At 30.7% G+C, this 16,496-nt stretch overlaps 1 protein-coding gene across 1 annotated transcript in view; it reads left to right on the top strand.

Annotated features, from left to right (window-relative positions):
* Positions 1-16,496, top strand: part of Pen (karyopherin subunit alpha) — a 71,733-nt gene that overhangs the window by 29,787 nt on the left and 25,450 nt on the right. Inside the window, exon 5 of the mRNA XM_035352262.2 lies at positions 11,833-12,005. Coding sequence (XP_035208153.1) covers positions 11,833-12,005 — 173 coding nt within the window. The remainder of the gene's footprint in view (positions 1-11,832; positions 12,006-16,496) is intronic.

Below are 16,496 nucleotides of genomic sequence, written 5' to 3'. Positions count from 1 at the left end.
ATGAAACATATAATAAAACAAATTCCAAATCTCGGCTTCGAGATGCCCATATTCGGGTGGAAATGTACATTATTCAAAATTGGATGGGTCTAGGTACCGTTGTTTTATCACAATGCGAGAAACATACATATATTTATGCAGATTATTCATTATTTAATTTCAAGGCAGATAGCCTCGAGTGCTTTGCCGTAATCTAATAAACCAAAACCATTATTTAATTTCTTTAAATATAATACAGGGCTGTAATATGTGGTAGCAACAGTTTGAAAAGTGAACTGACATAGTTTTCAACGGAAAATGAAAAAATGAAGTTAATAGACCTTCTCGGCTAACGCCCTTTGTTTTAAAAATAATGTATCGTGTAATTTAATGGGAATATGAGATTAAATAATTCTCTTTAAGAAATTTATCTACAAATTTATATCACGAATAACAAAAACGTGAGGCTGTCTTGATAAATTTATAAATATTATGCATCTAACAATGCGATTCAATTATTTGATTTCGTAATTTAAGAACCTATGATTCTTCTTATAAAACTGTATAGGAATTTAGCAAAGAAGCTATTAAGTAATCTTATTACCATTAATCTATGCGATAAATTATTATTATTATTGTCACTATTGGTTCAGTCTTTTACTTCCAAGTATCCTTTTACCTCAAATAATCGAAAAGATATATAAATTTAAAACAAAATTCGCCCCAAAATCAGAAATTAGATTACGAATTTCATGCAAATTTTATTTCAAAAGCTATTTTACGCTCTGTAAAATGATGCAAACTTAAAAATTTTGAGATTTTTAGTTTATTCTTAAATGGAAATATGCGCAAAAAATTTCTTCGACATTAAATTTTAAAAACTCTAAATCGAATTATTATCATCCGTAAACGGTGTGTGTACAAAATTTGAATTCAATATCTTATCGATAAGTAGTTAAAAAATCGGCGACGAGCTTTTGATTAAACACCGTGAATGAACTGAATACAATTTTTGGAACAGCTCTATTTTTAAGCACTTTGGAAAGATCGGTAAGTTGTTGATATAGCATAACCGTTATTTTTATAACATTCTTGGCATTATGAAACGTGTAAGTGACATTCGTAAGCGATTCCCGACAGTTCTGTTCATTTGTCAAAGTGGCTGCTTTTGAAAATATTGTGAAGCTCACTCGATGTGCTCCACTATCTATGATACTCATTAAAGATATTTAATTATGTTTTATTTCTATACAGAAATACTGGTAAAATTAAGAGGTCAAATATTTAATTATTTGAGTTATATAACTACTTATACTGTCTCAAGAAATTTTGAGTCATTTTGTAAAAATAATCTTTTCTTTAAAATTGCTTTTTCACCCCTACCCCCTATGCTTCATAACTTTATTACTATTCTGATGAATGGAAGGTTTGTAGAGACATTAAATTTTTTTTAACAGCAAGAGACATGAAAAATGAGCAATGCCTTACCCGGGACGCGAACCACGGACTTCTCGAATGCGCGCCGAGCGTACTGAGACCACGAAGGCATGCTAAAAGGGCGGGAGAAAATACCGTATATACTCCCCCTTTTAAAGGGCGACTGGGATTAGCAGACCGAATCGCCAAATCCTTGCGGCGGAGAATCATCATCCACCACCTTTTTTGGTTTGGGTGCCACTATAGAAACATTAGGTTATTTCGAAGCAGGACATGTGAAATAGGAGCAATGCCTTCGCCGGGACTCGAACCATCAACCTCTCGAATACACGCCGTGCGTGCTGACCATTACACCACGAAGGTATGTTAAGAAGGCGGGACAAAATACCTTATAGGTTACGAAAACCAAAAGTTGAGTAGGTAGTCACAAATCTAACTAATAAATGCTCTACAAATACAATATTTTAGCAGAATTTTTGGAAACGTATTTATATAGATTGTTGTAGAAATCAACACAGTTTGATGCCAATTTAGAGGAGGGCTGTTTATGAGCGTATTAAAAATGCTTTTCCCACTCAAAATGTTAACTACTTTAAAATAATAATTCATAATCGCACTGAATCTGATGTTTACAATTATTTCCCCTGAGATTTCTTTAAAAAGAAAGAATTACAATTGTGTTTAATGCAGAAAATTTAATGGAATTGGCATCTGCGCAAGAGGACGGAAAGTATCAGGGAGGACTTTCCAAGGAAAACTAGACTTCCTTCACATTGAATGTAGAAAACCTTCACCGAACAAGCGTGTTCACCAGGATTTGAACTTATGTAGGATTACCGATACTCAGCGGTTTTAGCGCTGGGCCACTGGGGCCCGCAGACCGATTAAAAATCTTGTTTAGAAACCTTTTATCTTGATTTAGTGTGACAGGTGCCGTAGTTTGAAGGTTAGAATTACTTGAATACAGCAAAACACACGAGGACTATCTGCTTTTAAGGAAAGAGATGCCTTCGTAGAGGACTTTTTAATGAGAAAAGTCTCATATTCATGTTATACATAGGAAAAAACATGGGAAAATACCATTCAGCCATCGTATTCGTTCGTCAGGGTGTAAATCTAAGTCGAACTACCAGTATTTACTGGCCACTAATATGGCCGTATTTTAATAGGGGAAATAACTGTTGGATTGTAAGGCATCTAAATTAAGAAATAAAAAAATTCACTTCTGAGGTAATCTTAAACGCAAATTAAGTTTTTTATTATAATTATGAAAGAGTTTAACTCGTTTGTTAATTTTCAGATCGTTAAAATTAGTGTGGCTGTAATGAATGATTATTTAGACCTGTTACAGGAAACAAATACATCAAAAGTTTCCATTAAAATATCAGGAATTATTGAAAAATCTTCTGTAATTTATAAACGACAAAACGTATTTAACCAGATTTTACATGTGTGAAAAAATAATGAATTTTGATCTCCCCTAGTAGAGACATTTGTAATTATATTTCTAGTTCCAAATTCAAAGTGAAAAATCTAGGTGCCTGAAACCAGAGAACACTATCGATTCTTCTTGGCTTCTATTTTCAGCGACGAAATAGATCAACTGCATGGAATTTTATGATTTTTCTCAACATGTAAACTAAATGCTTGTAAGTGTTTCTTAGAAAGCTCGTCGGAAGTAGAATATCTCTATCTTGGTAGATAGATATCGTGTGCTTTAGTAAATTTAGCTAATCTAAACACAGAGCCGACGGTACTATGTTTGAGGCCTTTCTCTAACATAGTCGAATAGTGTATCGAATAGTCGAACAGTGAAATCACTCTACATCGCCCTCTTTTACTTACTTTTATACTTTTATCTCGATATTATATATTGCATCCACAAAAATGTCTCTAAATTAATATTATTTGGATTCGAAAACCATTTTATGCTTAAATACATCTTTCCAGATGTTTGTCTTTTACTCACTGAGAGTCAATGCTTCTTGAAGATGTCAATTCACGAATGAAAAATTATTTCTTTCTTTTCCGGTTTCCCCTAACCGTTCCCACAAAAGCCGAACATTTGGGCAAAAACAGCCCTCCTATGATGTTAATTCCTTAGTAAAAGAGAAAGCACTGAACGGGGTAAAGTAGTAGAAATCTTGACTTTCCTTTTCACTCAAAATTCAAGCATTCCCAAAATCTACTATAAAAGATATACTCCCTAAGGTATAAAATTTTTGTGTAATGAAATTATAAAATTAAATAAATAAATATATATATATATATGCATTCTAATATATACATATGCTAAAATATGAATGCATATATATATAATTGATTATATATATATATCATTGATGACATATATATATAAATTAAACCATTAGACACACTCACACACATACATATACAGATATAGAATTACATAGTATCAGTAGGTGAAACAAGAAAATAAATCCTACTGGTGAAAGATTGCTGAAGAATTCAAAGCATAATGAAAGTTTCTTTTATCTTGGAATCAAAGAACTTTTTTATCGCTTTAGTTTTTGGGAGACTATTAGATTAAAATGTAATAAATAAGTAAGTATATGGAAGAAAAATAAATCTTTAAAGGAAGAAAAAGGAAAAATAGAACCAAACAATCAAATCATTTTCAGCATTAAAACCAATTTTAAATGCGACAGTATATTTTTCTGCCGACACGAAAACTTAAGAAAATAGACAGAAATCTGCATTGTTTTACCTATCAATATACGACAAATGGAAAAACGATACAAGAAAAAGTAAATTTGAAAAATTTGCGAAAGCGGAATAATTTCGAATGCTGCACAAACAGAAAGATACCATGCAGAGACATTGGATTTTTTTCGAAGCAAGAAATGCGAAAATTCAGCAGTGCCCTCATTGTGCTTCTAATAAGGAGGTCTTCCAAATTCTAGTTGGAAGGACTTCCATTTATAACAAGATAGTGAGAATGACATAATTCCTTTATTATTTGTTTCATTTAAAGGTCAAGAGAGAAGAAGCACGAGACACTGTCGGAATAATTCATGTGTTAACGAATTATCGTCTGACATGTTTTCGTTGGGGTGCCATTGAAGAGACATAGCGTTTTTACGAGAAAAAAAAAAAAAAAAAAACACGAAACATCTGTTATCCTATCAGCGGAATACGCACCACAGGCATTCCGACTGATAGTCCGATCTACTATCACTTACACCCCGAGTTCAAATTCTAGCTGGAAGAAGCTCCATTGAGCAATTTCCAGCTCAAAGAAGAATGAGATAATTTCTCATAATCAATACGGATATATAACTGATGATTCTAAAATTTTATTATCATTAAGACTGGAAAAAATACACGATTTAATTCATTTTCATACATTTTAAAAGAAGTTAAAATTTTCAGAGAGTTACTATAAAATATTTATTAGAATGTCAAATTTAAGCATTTCAATTATTTATATAATAAAGGATTAAATTTTATATTTATATAATAAAGAAAAATCGTTGATAATATCACTCTGATTTTAGTGGAGATATTTTAAGAAGTAAATAAGTGAAAGCTGGAGGAAGAAAAACTATTTCAAGTTATATGTTTATCTTAAAAGTAACGAGAGAAAAACTATGTTAAAAGAAAAGGCACGCATATCAAAATTGTTTCCTGTACTGCTGACAAATTGTTATATGGCATGCATACTATAATGTTCATGAATAATTGATTGCTTCTAGATTAATACAGGCATAGCATATTTCTAGGGACTGATATGCTGCAATTTCCAATTTGATTTTTACATACTTTTATATTTAGGACACTAATTACATCACACTGAAGATTACTCAATGCAATAATTCCATTGCAGTTTTATAGAAAATTATAAAATTTTCAGTTTCAATAAACAAATATATAATATTTTGATGACTCAGCAGGTAACATAATTTATTATCTTTCAAGTTTTTTTCGAAAACACCTCGGCAGATATAGAATCAGCCGCAGGCTGTACTAACTTTAACAAGCGCAGTATCTGAGTGTTCACATTTCTGTTTATAACTGCAATAAGAACAAGTATAAGTTTGAAAAGTTTACCAATGGCTATGTGGATAAAAGAGATGATCATAAGTATTTTGACCTGGTTTTGGTTTCTGGTCAATACTTTGGTTGTAAGGAAGATTTCGTGATTTTTTCCATGTGAACTAGTTTTCTTTATAAATTCCTCTAAGTCTTTCGTTAAGTACATACAAAGTTGCTACATTAAACATTAGTAAGTGTTTACATAGGTAAACATTTTAAAAGCTACTAACGTAAAGAAAGATTATTTAAATTATGTTTTTAAAATGCAAATTCAGAACACTGAAAACCAAACAGTAAACATTATAAGACTAATTTAATAATCTTTGGTTTGGATTACTTGAAATCTTTACTTAAAAAAAAACGTTGAAATTTACAATGTTTACAACAAACTATTATTCTGCCATATTCATCGATTGCGTTAATCAAAATCTAAAATTATTTAACGTAAAATGTAATTATCCGAAAATTATGTAAAATGAGAATTTTTTCCCACTATATCTGTAGCTTACAATGGCTAGAAAAAAAGATAGCTCTAGATAATGAGTATTTCTACAATGAAAAAACTCTGACTAGAAATAGTCTTTGGAGACCTTAGTGTCAGTTAGCCTGCGGAGGTCAGGTTCCCTTCCAAGTCGTTTTCTTTTCCCAGGAGGCAGGGGTAAAAAGGATTCTTCCCGATTATTATTACTTTTAGCAAAGACGTTTACAATTAGCTATTCAATCCTTGCTAATCAGACGAATTTGAGAAGAAAGGGAAAGTTGTAGATAAATTTTGCTTCTTCCAGAGCCAGTTACAAATCGTACAGTTGTTCAATAACATTTGAACTATATCATTAACGTTGCATATTACTAAAATGTACTTGTTCTTTAAAGTCCTTGATCTGTTCTAAAAATAATAGAAGTTTCAGAAGTGAAGTACAATTTAAAGCTACTTAACATTTGTATGCATATAAAAAAGTAAAACTGTTTAAAATGCATATAGTTTAACGCTTAATGTTTTGGAATAATATTTCAAAAATAAAACTCGTGTTGGTTACGACCCAAGCAATACTTAACGGGATAAAGAGCCGTACTTTGATAATGCATTCAGTTTTCGTCGTTTTAATAAAATCCATTATGATACTTATGCTGGTAATTATAAACTGCATTTACGGATACAGAAGTATGATTAATACACTAATATCACAGAATATACACTTTTTATGCTCTGACAAGTTTTGTCAAGATACCAATTTTTAGTTCATATAGAAGTCGTAAATTCCCTAGCCAGATTCCTTTTTTATATAAATAGATGCATAGAGGACAAAATGGAACAGTTAATTATATTTTTTATTCTTTTACAAAATTTAATTCTTTTAGATATAATTTTTAACGGTAAACGATATTCTACTAAGTTATAATATAAAAATTAGTACTAATAATAATTTATATCCTAATATTTGTACCCTAATTTAATAATATTTATATCCTCATTTATATCACTCAAAACAGAATTGGAAAACTTATTCAAATCATATTTAATCAAAACATTTTACGAAGTTTTGGGAAAAAGAAATTTGGGGGTTTGTTTGATTTTTAACGATGAATTCAATCATTAAAACATTTTTACCGTGTTTCATCATTCATATAACATTAGTAAAATAATTTACTAAATAATTCTTAGATGTAATAGTATTCTTGTTTATCTTTTGTTATATGACTAAAAATAAATAAAAAAGCGGCTGGTATTCAATATTTATTTTTATTTAATTACAAATACTTGTCTATTGGTACTTAAGACATAGTCTTTCCATATTATCACTTTTCTATTCGGCCTTGAAATTATGTTAACGACCTAATAGAATTCGGAAAATCCTATGATTGCATAAAACTGCGGGAGGTGCTAATAATGACAAATTTTAAATGAAAATAGAAATTTATTTAAATTCTATTTGTGCGTGTCTGCTTTATGCATTTAATCTATCAAATGCAGAAAAGTGAGAAAATCCATCCAACACAGAGAAATAATTCTTCTAGTCTGTGCTAAGATTGTATCAAATTCATTTAAACTTCCACTTAAATTCGAAATGCGATCTCTCAAATCAACGAAGGAATACATTTTTGGCTTTAAATTCCACATTAGTAGCAACTGTATAATAGCTAAACGTACCCAAAATATTTGTAGAAAACCGCCAAAATTCTAGAAATTGCTGTAAAATAACGAAAAATATTAGGAAGATTATTGCTTGCCATTTCCATGCTGAAAAGATCAAGCGTTTACGAGGATGAGCTCGACTGTAAACGAACAACTTGTGGAAAAAATTCAACGGTAAAATATAAATACGTTTTTATATAAGTATTATTTTGATATTCTTTATTTTTTTTAATTTATAACTCTTGAATTATGATTTGTGTTTTAAAATAACAAAAATATGAAATAGTTATGTTTTCAACTGAGCCTTTTTGTTACTACTCAAATTTATGAGTATCTAATAATATTTTTATAATATTATTTAAAAATTCTTGAATCATACAGCAATAAGGTAACTTACACACATATAAAAAGGTTTTAAGGCAAATTTTACAGGTTAACTTTCATGTTGGCTCTCCATTTTACTTCCTTGTAAGAGGAATAAAAAGGAAGTATTGTAATCGTGAAAAATTTTGGGTATCATATTTCGATGAAAATATCCATTTTGACCTCTATCGAATGTAATTTAATGATAATTCTTCTAGTCTGTGCTAAGATTGTATCAAATTCATTTAAACTTCCACTTAAATTCGAAATGCGATCTCTCAAATCAACGAAGGAATACATTTTTGGCTTTAAATTCCACATTAGTAGCAACTGTATAATAGCTAAACGTACCCAAAATATTTGTAGAAAACCGCCAAAATTCTAGAAATTGCTGTAAAATAACGAAAAATATTAGGAAGATTATTGCTTGCCATTTCCATGCTGAAAAGATCAAGCGTTTACGAGGATGAGCTCGACTGTAAACGAACAACTTGTGGAAAAAATTCAATGGTAAAATATAAATACGTATGCCAAATTTTCCAAAAATTCCTGATAAATGTTGTACTCTCATCGTAAATATATATGGACTTATAATGTGATGAAAACAGTCGGTAAAATTTAATTTCCAAAAATAAATTGGCCTACTAAAACTAAATAAAATAGATTAGTAAACAGTAAAAAATTGTGTAACAAAATAAATAATGATCTTTCTTAAAATACTGCCCAATAAAACATGTCGAATAATTGAAAATTTACAAGCTTGGAAGCTAAAATTCTAAAAAGATTTCGGAAAATTCGGCCGTCACATGTTAAAAGAAACAAGTCTACAGGCTACTAGTACAAAGAAAGAGGAGGGAGACGAAACGAAACGCAAGCCATTCAATACCGGGGAGGCAATTTTATGGCTTATCCATCACACTAAGGGGAAGCAAACATACTGCCTTAGGCTGGGCCATCTTAGAGAGATTTCAGAAAACGAAAGCGATTTTTTTTGGAGGGGTTTGTTGTCTGACAACGCGGCCGTTTTCAAAGCATTTCGTTCCGAGAGGCGGGCTTGTTGATGGGTTAAAGAGAAAGTATTAGCACTAAAAACGACTTACACAACTTACATTGAAAGAAATTTTGATACCCTTTAGATCATAAATACTTCATTATTTCATAAATCACGATTTCATATGCTATCTTGCTAGATTTAAACTAATGAAATAATATCCGGAATTGCCGAAGTCCCGACGAGTCAGCATTTCGGACTTTGTACTGTACTATTATTAAAATAGATGAATGCTACAGAATTGTGGAACTCGTACAAGCTTAGTCATAAAGCATAAAGGGGGGAGCAGGCTGTGCTCCTGTGCAATGGATTTTTGCAGGATTTGTTCGTGAAATTAGGAACTGTTTATTTCTATTCCCGATTGCTCAATTTTCTTCTATTAGCCAAAAATGTGGGGAAAGAAATAAGTCCAAGTATCTCCAAGTAGCAAAAATGCATAATATGTGTTTGATTAAAAAGCATCTATTTGAATCCTCGTGAAATCTCATGCTTTGTGATTTATAACCTATAATGTATAATTAACCTTATAACTAAGACTGAATTAATTGAAATCAAAATAAAATTCCTAATACTTGTGCAATAGCTGCAAACTAATATAATAATAATTTATTTATTAAAATAAAATTGAGTATACTATCTCCTAATAGTACTTTTAAAGTAAATTGAAAATTAATAAACTAAGTAATTATCGTCATTGATCGCTAATTGGTTGACTTTTCAAGGGGAACAATCAAACTCCAGTTCAATAAAAATAATTAATAAATGCAAAGGTGTTTCATCATTTACTCAAGTAAGAAGAATGATGCTAAGCTAGCAATTTGAGTTTAAGCCAAATTAGTGAAATTAAAGAATTCGTCAGAATTTTGATTTTTTTTAATAGGAAGGTGTAGGTACAGGAAAAAATAACTATATTTTTTATTGTATGTAAATAAGAAAATTGTATATGACAATATTACATATTATCTCCTAATAGTATTTTTAAAGTAAATTGAAATTTAATCATGGAAAAATAGAAATGTAATGTTACACATATATGTGTATGTGCATATAATAAATGCTCTCTATTTGTCTATGGCAGCATAAGAGATACATTTTTGAAAGCCTCTTTGAGGAAATAAAAAAAGATTTAAATTCTTTGGGTTTTGCATTTGTATGGTTTTTATATAAGTATTATTTTGATATTCTTTATTTTTTTTAATTTATAACTCTTGAATTATGATTTGTGTTTTAAAATAACAAAAATATGAAATAGTTATGTTTTCAACTGAGCCTTTTTGTTACTACTCAAATTTATGAGTATCTAATAATATTTTTATAACATTATTTAAAAATTCTTGAATCATACAGCAATAAGGTAACTTACACACATATAAAAAGGTTTTAAGGCAAATTTTACAGGTTAACTTTCATGTTGGCTCTCCATTTTACTTCCTTGTAAGGAATAAAAAGGAAGTATTGTAATCGTGAAAAATTTTGGGTATCATATTTCGATGAAAATATCCATTTTGACCTCTATCGAATGTAATTTAATGATGTTTTTAAAGGACTTCTGTACATAAGAACAGAATAAGACTCTTTTCCCCCAAAAAATAAAGCTGATTTAAAATGAATTTTCAAGAGAATTTTTCGTGCAGTCTGTGCGTACGTATGTATCTCACATAACTCGAAAAAAAAAAAAACCTCAAAACATTGAAATTTTGTATATAGGACTGCTATAATATGTAGATATGCAACTTCTATTTTGGTTGCAGTCGGCCACACCAAAAGTATATATATATATCCACTATGTTACTTAGCTCAGTGATCTCATTTTCTTTATTCTTATATGTTTTTAAATTGTGCATTTTTTTGCTTTAAAAATGATCGAGTTATGTTGTTCTTATCTTCCGGTTAAGGTTTTTATGCCTTTAATAAATCTGCATGCAATATTTGTAGAATTACCAACAATTTAAAAGTTGTTTAAGTGAGGCTAAGCCTAATTGTTTTTACTATAGCAGCAATGTTTGTTTACATTTGAAACTTGGCAGAATGGTGGATTTGTTGCCAATCTAGAGAAACTTTGCAACGTCAAAGATAATGCCTTCTTTTATTATTGTGAATTAATTCATGCTTAAACCGTTCTGGAATTTATTCGAGGAAATAAGTGTTTAAGATTTACTTCATAATTTTTAATATAGGTATTTAGAGGTTTTATGTATTTTTTTCTTGTCATGAAGTGAGAACTCAATTAATTGATGAGAAATACTGAATTGTCTGTGGAAAAAAACTCTTATTTTTTGTTTGTTTAATTTCTTTTATACATCATTTTAGATTTATTATAGTATTTGAATAGAACATGGGGCAATAATTAGGTAATTCTTCAGGTGATATAAATTTTGTGCATTTTGAGTTATAAAATGAATGAGATGTAACGCTGTTAAGTGAATGTAGGGCCAGAGTGTCTCTATGTTAAACAAATATAGTGAATTTTAATGAGCGAATTTATTCTATTATGGTTTGTGCGCTGTCGACGAAGTAGATTTAATCCAATCCAATAAGTTTAAATGAAATGCAGGAAAAAGTGCGTATAATTTAATATTCCGTACAAGTAAGTCATGTGGTGTACACATCAGATTTTTTTGGAAGAGGGTGGTACTTTGTAAATAAAAGCAAAATTTGGCTAGACATCATTTATGAATTAGTGGGGGAATATGCCTTTTATTCAAAAATTAAAATTTAATATGTTATCTCAGACAAATTTTGGCTCGATCGTATTTGTGGTGGCATACTTTTATCATGTGTTCATTGAATTTTTATTACTATTTTCTCCTAGTGTACCTCTCCAATTTGAAGCTTGCTGGGCTTTGACAAATATAGCTTCTGGCAATTCAAACCAGACTAGAGCTGTAGTAAATGCTGGTGCGATACCAATATTCATTTCTTTGCTGTTCTCTCCTCATAGTAACGTAGCAGAGCAAGCTGTATGGGCTTTAGGAAACATTGCTGGTAAGTTTTCATTTAAATTTAATACAATGAATATTTGATTATTAGTATAATATAATATTAATAATAATCAATATATTTGAATATTGATTATTATTAATATTATAATACAAATATATATATTTGATTATTAATAGAGATTATTTAGTTCAAGCAAGATACAGATACCATTTTCCTTACAAAAGCCACCAAGAAGGCATCCCTTCTCAGTGTATGCATTATCAGACTCAAATAATTCGATCTAAACATATTTTTTAAATATTTGTTTCATAAAATTTATTTATTTTTCATGCAGTCTTAAGTTTATTTACCCTGTAAGTTATTCTATTGGGTTGATGCAAAAGTTTGTTCCATTGTTTATGAAACTGTGATGATTGAAATTTTGAGCCAATATATATATATATAATTGAAAAAGAAAAAGTAAAGCTAACTGGTAATTAGACGTAAGACCTATCTGGTCTCAAAACTTTTGCGCATAATGCTGCTAAAAGATTTGAAAGAATAGTAGTAGGTAGAAACATTGCAGCGAACTTGCTAAAAAGTTACCAGGAGCTGTAGCTCCACGTAATATTGTAACACAGTACTACATAAATAATAAGAAATTTGTCTGGAAAAATTGGAAAAAACTGTAAACACGTGATAAAACTGCCAAATTTAGTGCTGGAAGACTTGCTAATGCACGAAAAAAATTAATTAATCTGACCGTTGTGAAATGTGAAAAGTTAACTCGCATGAAAAATAGACCGACGGAAAAAAATATATATATATAAGGAAGGTACAAAAAACATAGATTGTAAAATGCCATACATATATGCCTATACATAAAAAAATAAAATTAAAATTAAAAAATAAAATGAAGACACAAAATGCATCAATACAATATACAATAAACAATAATTAAATAGCGTAAAAATGGTAAATTAACCCACTCATACTCTCAGTTGGCTTTTCAAGGGGAAAAAACTGTTTTACGAACTAGGTTAAATACCATTACGCGTTTCGCCGAAACAGACCATTGAAGCTCTTGTTTAATGCGAAAAAAATTTTATAAAAGAACATTAGTATTTCCGAAAAAATTTCTTTGGAATAAATCCTTTTTTGTAGCTCCACTGCTCTGTTCCTTTTTCCCGACGCGTCCACTGAAATACACATTAAGGTGTCAAAAGCTATTGTAATTCCGAGCAATGTAAAATAAAAATAAAAATCAAAGTAGAAAAATAATAAAATAAAATAAATAGCGGTCTGCTATTAGTCAAAAATCATAACGTACGAGCTGGTCCTGTAAACCTTAAAGAATATGTAACTTTTATTAGAAGAATGGTGCTGTAAACAAATCAAATTGTAATCAATTTTGTAAGTAAAGAAACGTCGCAGGGTTTTATTAGGACCAAAAACCTAGACAATAGAAACGAAAAAACTGACCTGAGAGGTTCCGTCCTCAGCTTTCGAAACATTTTTGGAAAAGGGCGCAAAATCCCTTCGTGCCTAAGCCAACCTTCCTTATCGTATAGTGACGTCGTCGTGCGAAGCTATAAAATCTGAAGAGGCCAATGGGCTGAGATTGTAGGTTGGCGGGTATTCTTGTCCCCCCTTTTTTTACAGAAGGGTGTGATATATATATATATATAATGCATGATTTCACCTTTATACGCACATTAAATGTGCAATAAAAAGTCGACATGCTTTTAAAAGTAAAGAGTTCAGTAAATTCTCGCTAAAAAAATTTCAAATGATTTAAAATGACAAAGAATGAGGAACGTATCAGACACTGTCTGTTATACGAGTTTGATAGAGGGAGTACTGCAGGCCTAGCTTAACATTCATCATATCTACAGGAAGGAAGCTTTTGATGACAGCACATGCCTTTACCAATTTAAAATATTCAGGAATAGGGACGCAAGCTGCAAAAATCAGCTATATTTCAGATATCTATCAGTGGTTTCTGAGTAGATCCTGGGCCAAGCCATATTGAATATCTCCCGTGTAACTGTTGAGGAATTAGGTGAAAATACAGTTTGTATTCAGAAGAATAGTTTGAAGATGATTGGGTTCATCCACATCAGCTTTCTGAAATGCTACAACATACATAAATCAGTACCTTTTTTTGCTTCCTTGTTTTTTGGAAATGAACCATTTTTGATTGAATTATTATGGGTGGTAAGAGATGAATACTTTATGGTAATGTTAAAGGACTATGTGTTGCATCGCAAAGTCTGCTCCTCTCACATTTGGGATCGAATAGTCCCAAAGGGTTTTATTATGTGCATTATGGGATGTAAAGGGAATATTCCACTGAGATAAGCCCCATATAATAAAGTCATTAATGCCGACATGTAGTACTAAGCCAAAAACTTATAAGTGGCCAGCTCTAGTTAATTGCCAAGGCATTATTTTTTATCATGAAAACTCCAGACCTTGTGTTGCTTTAATCACTTGGGAAAGAACTATTCGACTTGGTAAATTCTTCAGACTTTGCTCCTTTGGAGTGCCATCTTTTTCAAATGTTGCTGAATTTATTTCTGCTTCAAAACCTAGATGATGTGCATGATATGAAAACAATGTTACAAGATTTTTTTAATTCTAAACTAGAAGATTTTTATTTAGGAGGGATTAATCTACTATAAGGCAGATGGCAATAGGCAGTGATGGCTAAATATTGTCAATTATATGAAGATATATGTATATTATGTTTTATTTTCTCTTCTTTTTCACTTAAAACTATGGAATGAGCTATTGTGCACATCCTACTATGCATTTCTGTGAACCAAGAATTTTAGGTTAAGTTTTTGCTTCTGAAATTTGGGAGTGGGCTTATATAAAAGTTCAAAATAGTTTACAGGTTATTAAAAATATTTTATTTAATCCCAATTTGCGATGTTAGCAATTTTCAGAGGTCTGTTTGCTAGAGGCAGGTCTGTGTGAATGTCACACATTCATTTCATCATTAACTTCATTAATCACCAGTACCAGTCTTGTAAAAAATATGATCTTCACTCCCATCCGTGGTATTTCTCAGCAAAGGCAATAAATAATAGTGTTAAAAATAGAAGAATATGCATTTATCTTGGTACTTCCTTATTACTGCCCTCATTTTTTAAATGATAACAAAATTGTCAATAATCAGCAACACAAACTATCTTCAAATGACCGGTAGTCCAAATGACAGTCTTTTATAGTTTGCTTGGACCAAAGAGTTCCAAGTAAATCACACATATGTATATATTTTCATATGAATATTCACAATCACTTCTAATTCTCTTGTCATGAGAAAATTTCTGAGAATTCCACGTGTTAACACTTAAAAAAAAAGAGCGAAAGAAATTCGAATATGCGAAAATGACCCTTGTAGTGAACTGCATATTAGCAAAAGCATTTGGGATTCAGCACGAAAAGTAGTTGCAAATGAAGGGAAAACATGCATTTTGGTAACTGATTCAATGGTTTTAGAATACTGTTTCCAACTGTGCAGTGATTAATTTACTTTGGGGCAGAGGAACTGACGTTGATTAAGTGGTAGGCAAAGAACTCGGCATTTATGAAAATACTACTGTGTATGAAAGAGATGTATTCTATACATCTAATCTAACAGTCAAGTAAGGGAATGGATGGGTTTGAAAAAATTGAGAACATAAACGGAAATCTGTTCTTGCAGGGAAAAAACAAAGCCAGCAGGGTTCTTTCACAGTACAAGATATTTTGGCATGCCCCCCCCCCAAAAAAAAAAAAAAAACTGTTGATTTCTCTCTTGTTCTAATTCTAAATGTAGAGGCAATTACAGTTATGTCAGTAATTGTCAACCATGTAGAGGGGTCGAGAGTTGATTTTTATCCAGGCATTTGTTGGCAAAAATATAAAATAAAGAAACCGGAAAAAGCAGGTTAGAGGTATTTTGCTGTGAACTGAGAGAGGGGGGGGGAAATATTATTATTATTATTTATTTATTTTTTATTTTATTTTATTTTATTTTTTTTTTTTTTTGTTTGTTTGTTTGTTGATCTAACAGCAGCTGTTCGAAAGAATGAAGTATTTCACCAAGTGGCAGAATAAAAATCAGGATCTTGTGAAAGCCCTCAGAATGAGAAAAACCTTCTGATGCCATAGTAATAGCCAAAACCACATGTGAAAATTAAACATGAACTTGACGATAAGCGTGTACTAATACTTAGCATTTAAAAAACAGAGGCTGCAAATAACAAGGAAATACGATTATTTTTTATCTAAACATCATACTATAGAAATGAAGAATTCTAGTATCTTACTTGCAAAAGCAAGATACTAGAAGATACCCTCCTTTTTTAAGTGAGAGTGGGGGGGAAGGAATCTTGTAATTCCTTTAGAATGAATATAACTGAGAACCAAAGAATTTACCACTTATCACCAAAGTACATAGAAATTATTAGTGCCAAATGTACTTTCATTCTACAATGCTGTAATCCTTGTTTTTGAAGACAAGTAGATGAACTGGCACTTACTTTCAGTTTGTCCGATATGTCC

The sequence above is a fragment of the Stegodyphus dumicola genome, chromosome 12, assembly GCF_044657685.1.
Source record: "Stegodyphus dumicola isolate Sdum_Otavi_A_Nest chromosome 12, ASM4465768v1".
Lineage (NCBI taxonomy): Eukaryota > Metazoa > Arthropoda > Arachnida > Araneae > Eresidae > Stegodyphus > Stegodyphus dumicola.
The sequence above is the reverse complement of the archived record's forward strand: the minus strand, read 5'-3'. Positions and strand labels throughout refer to the sequence as shown.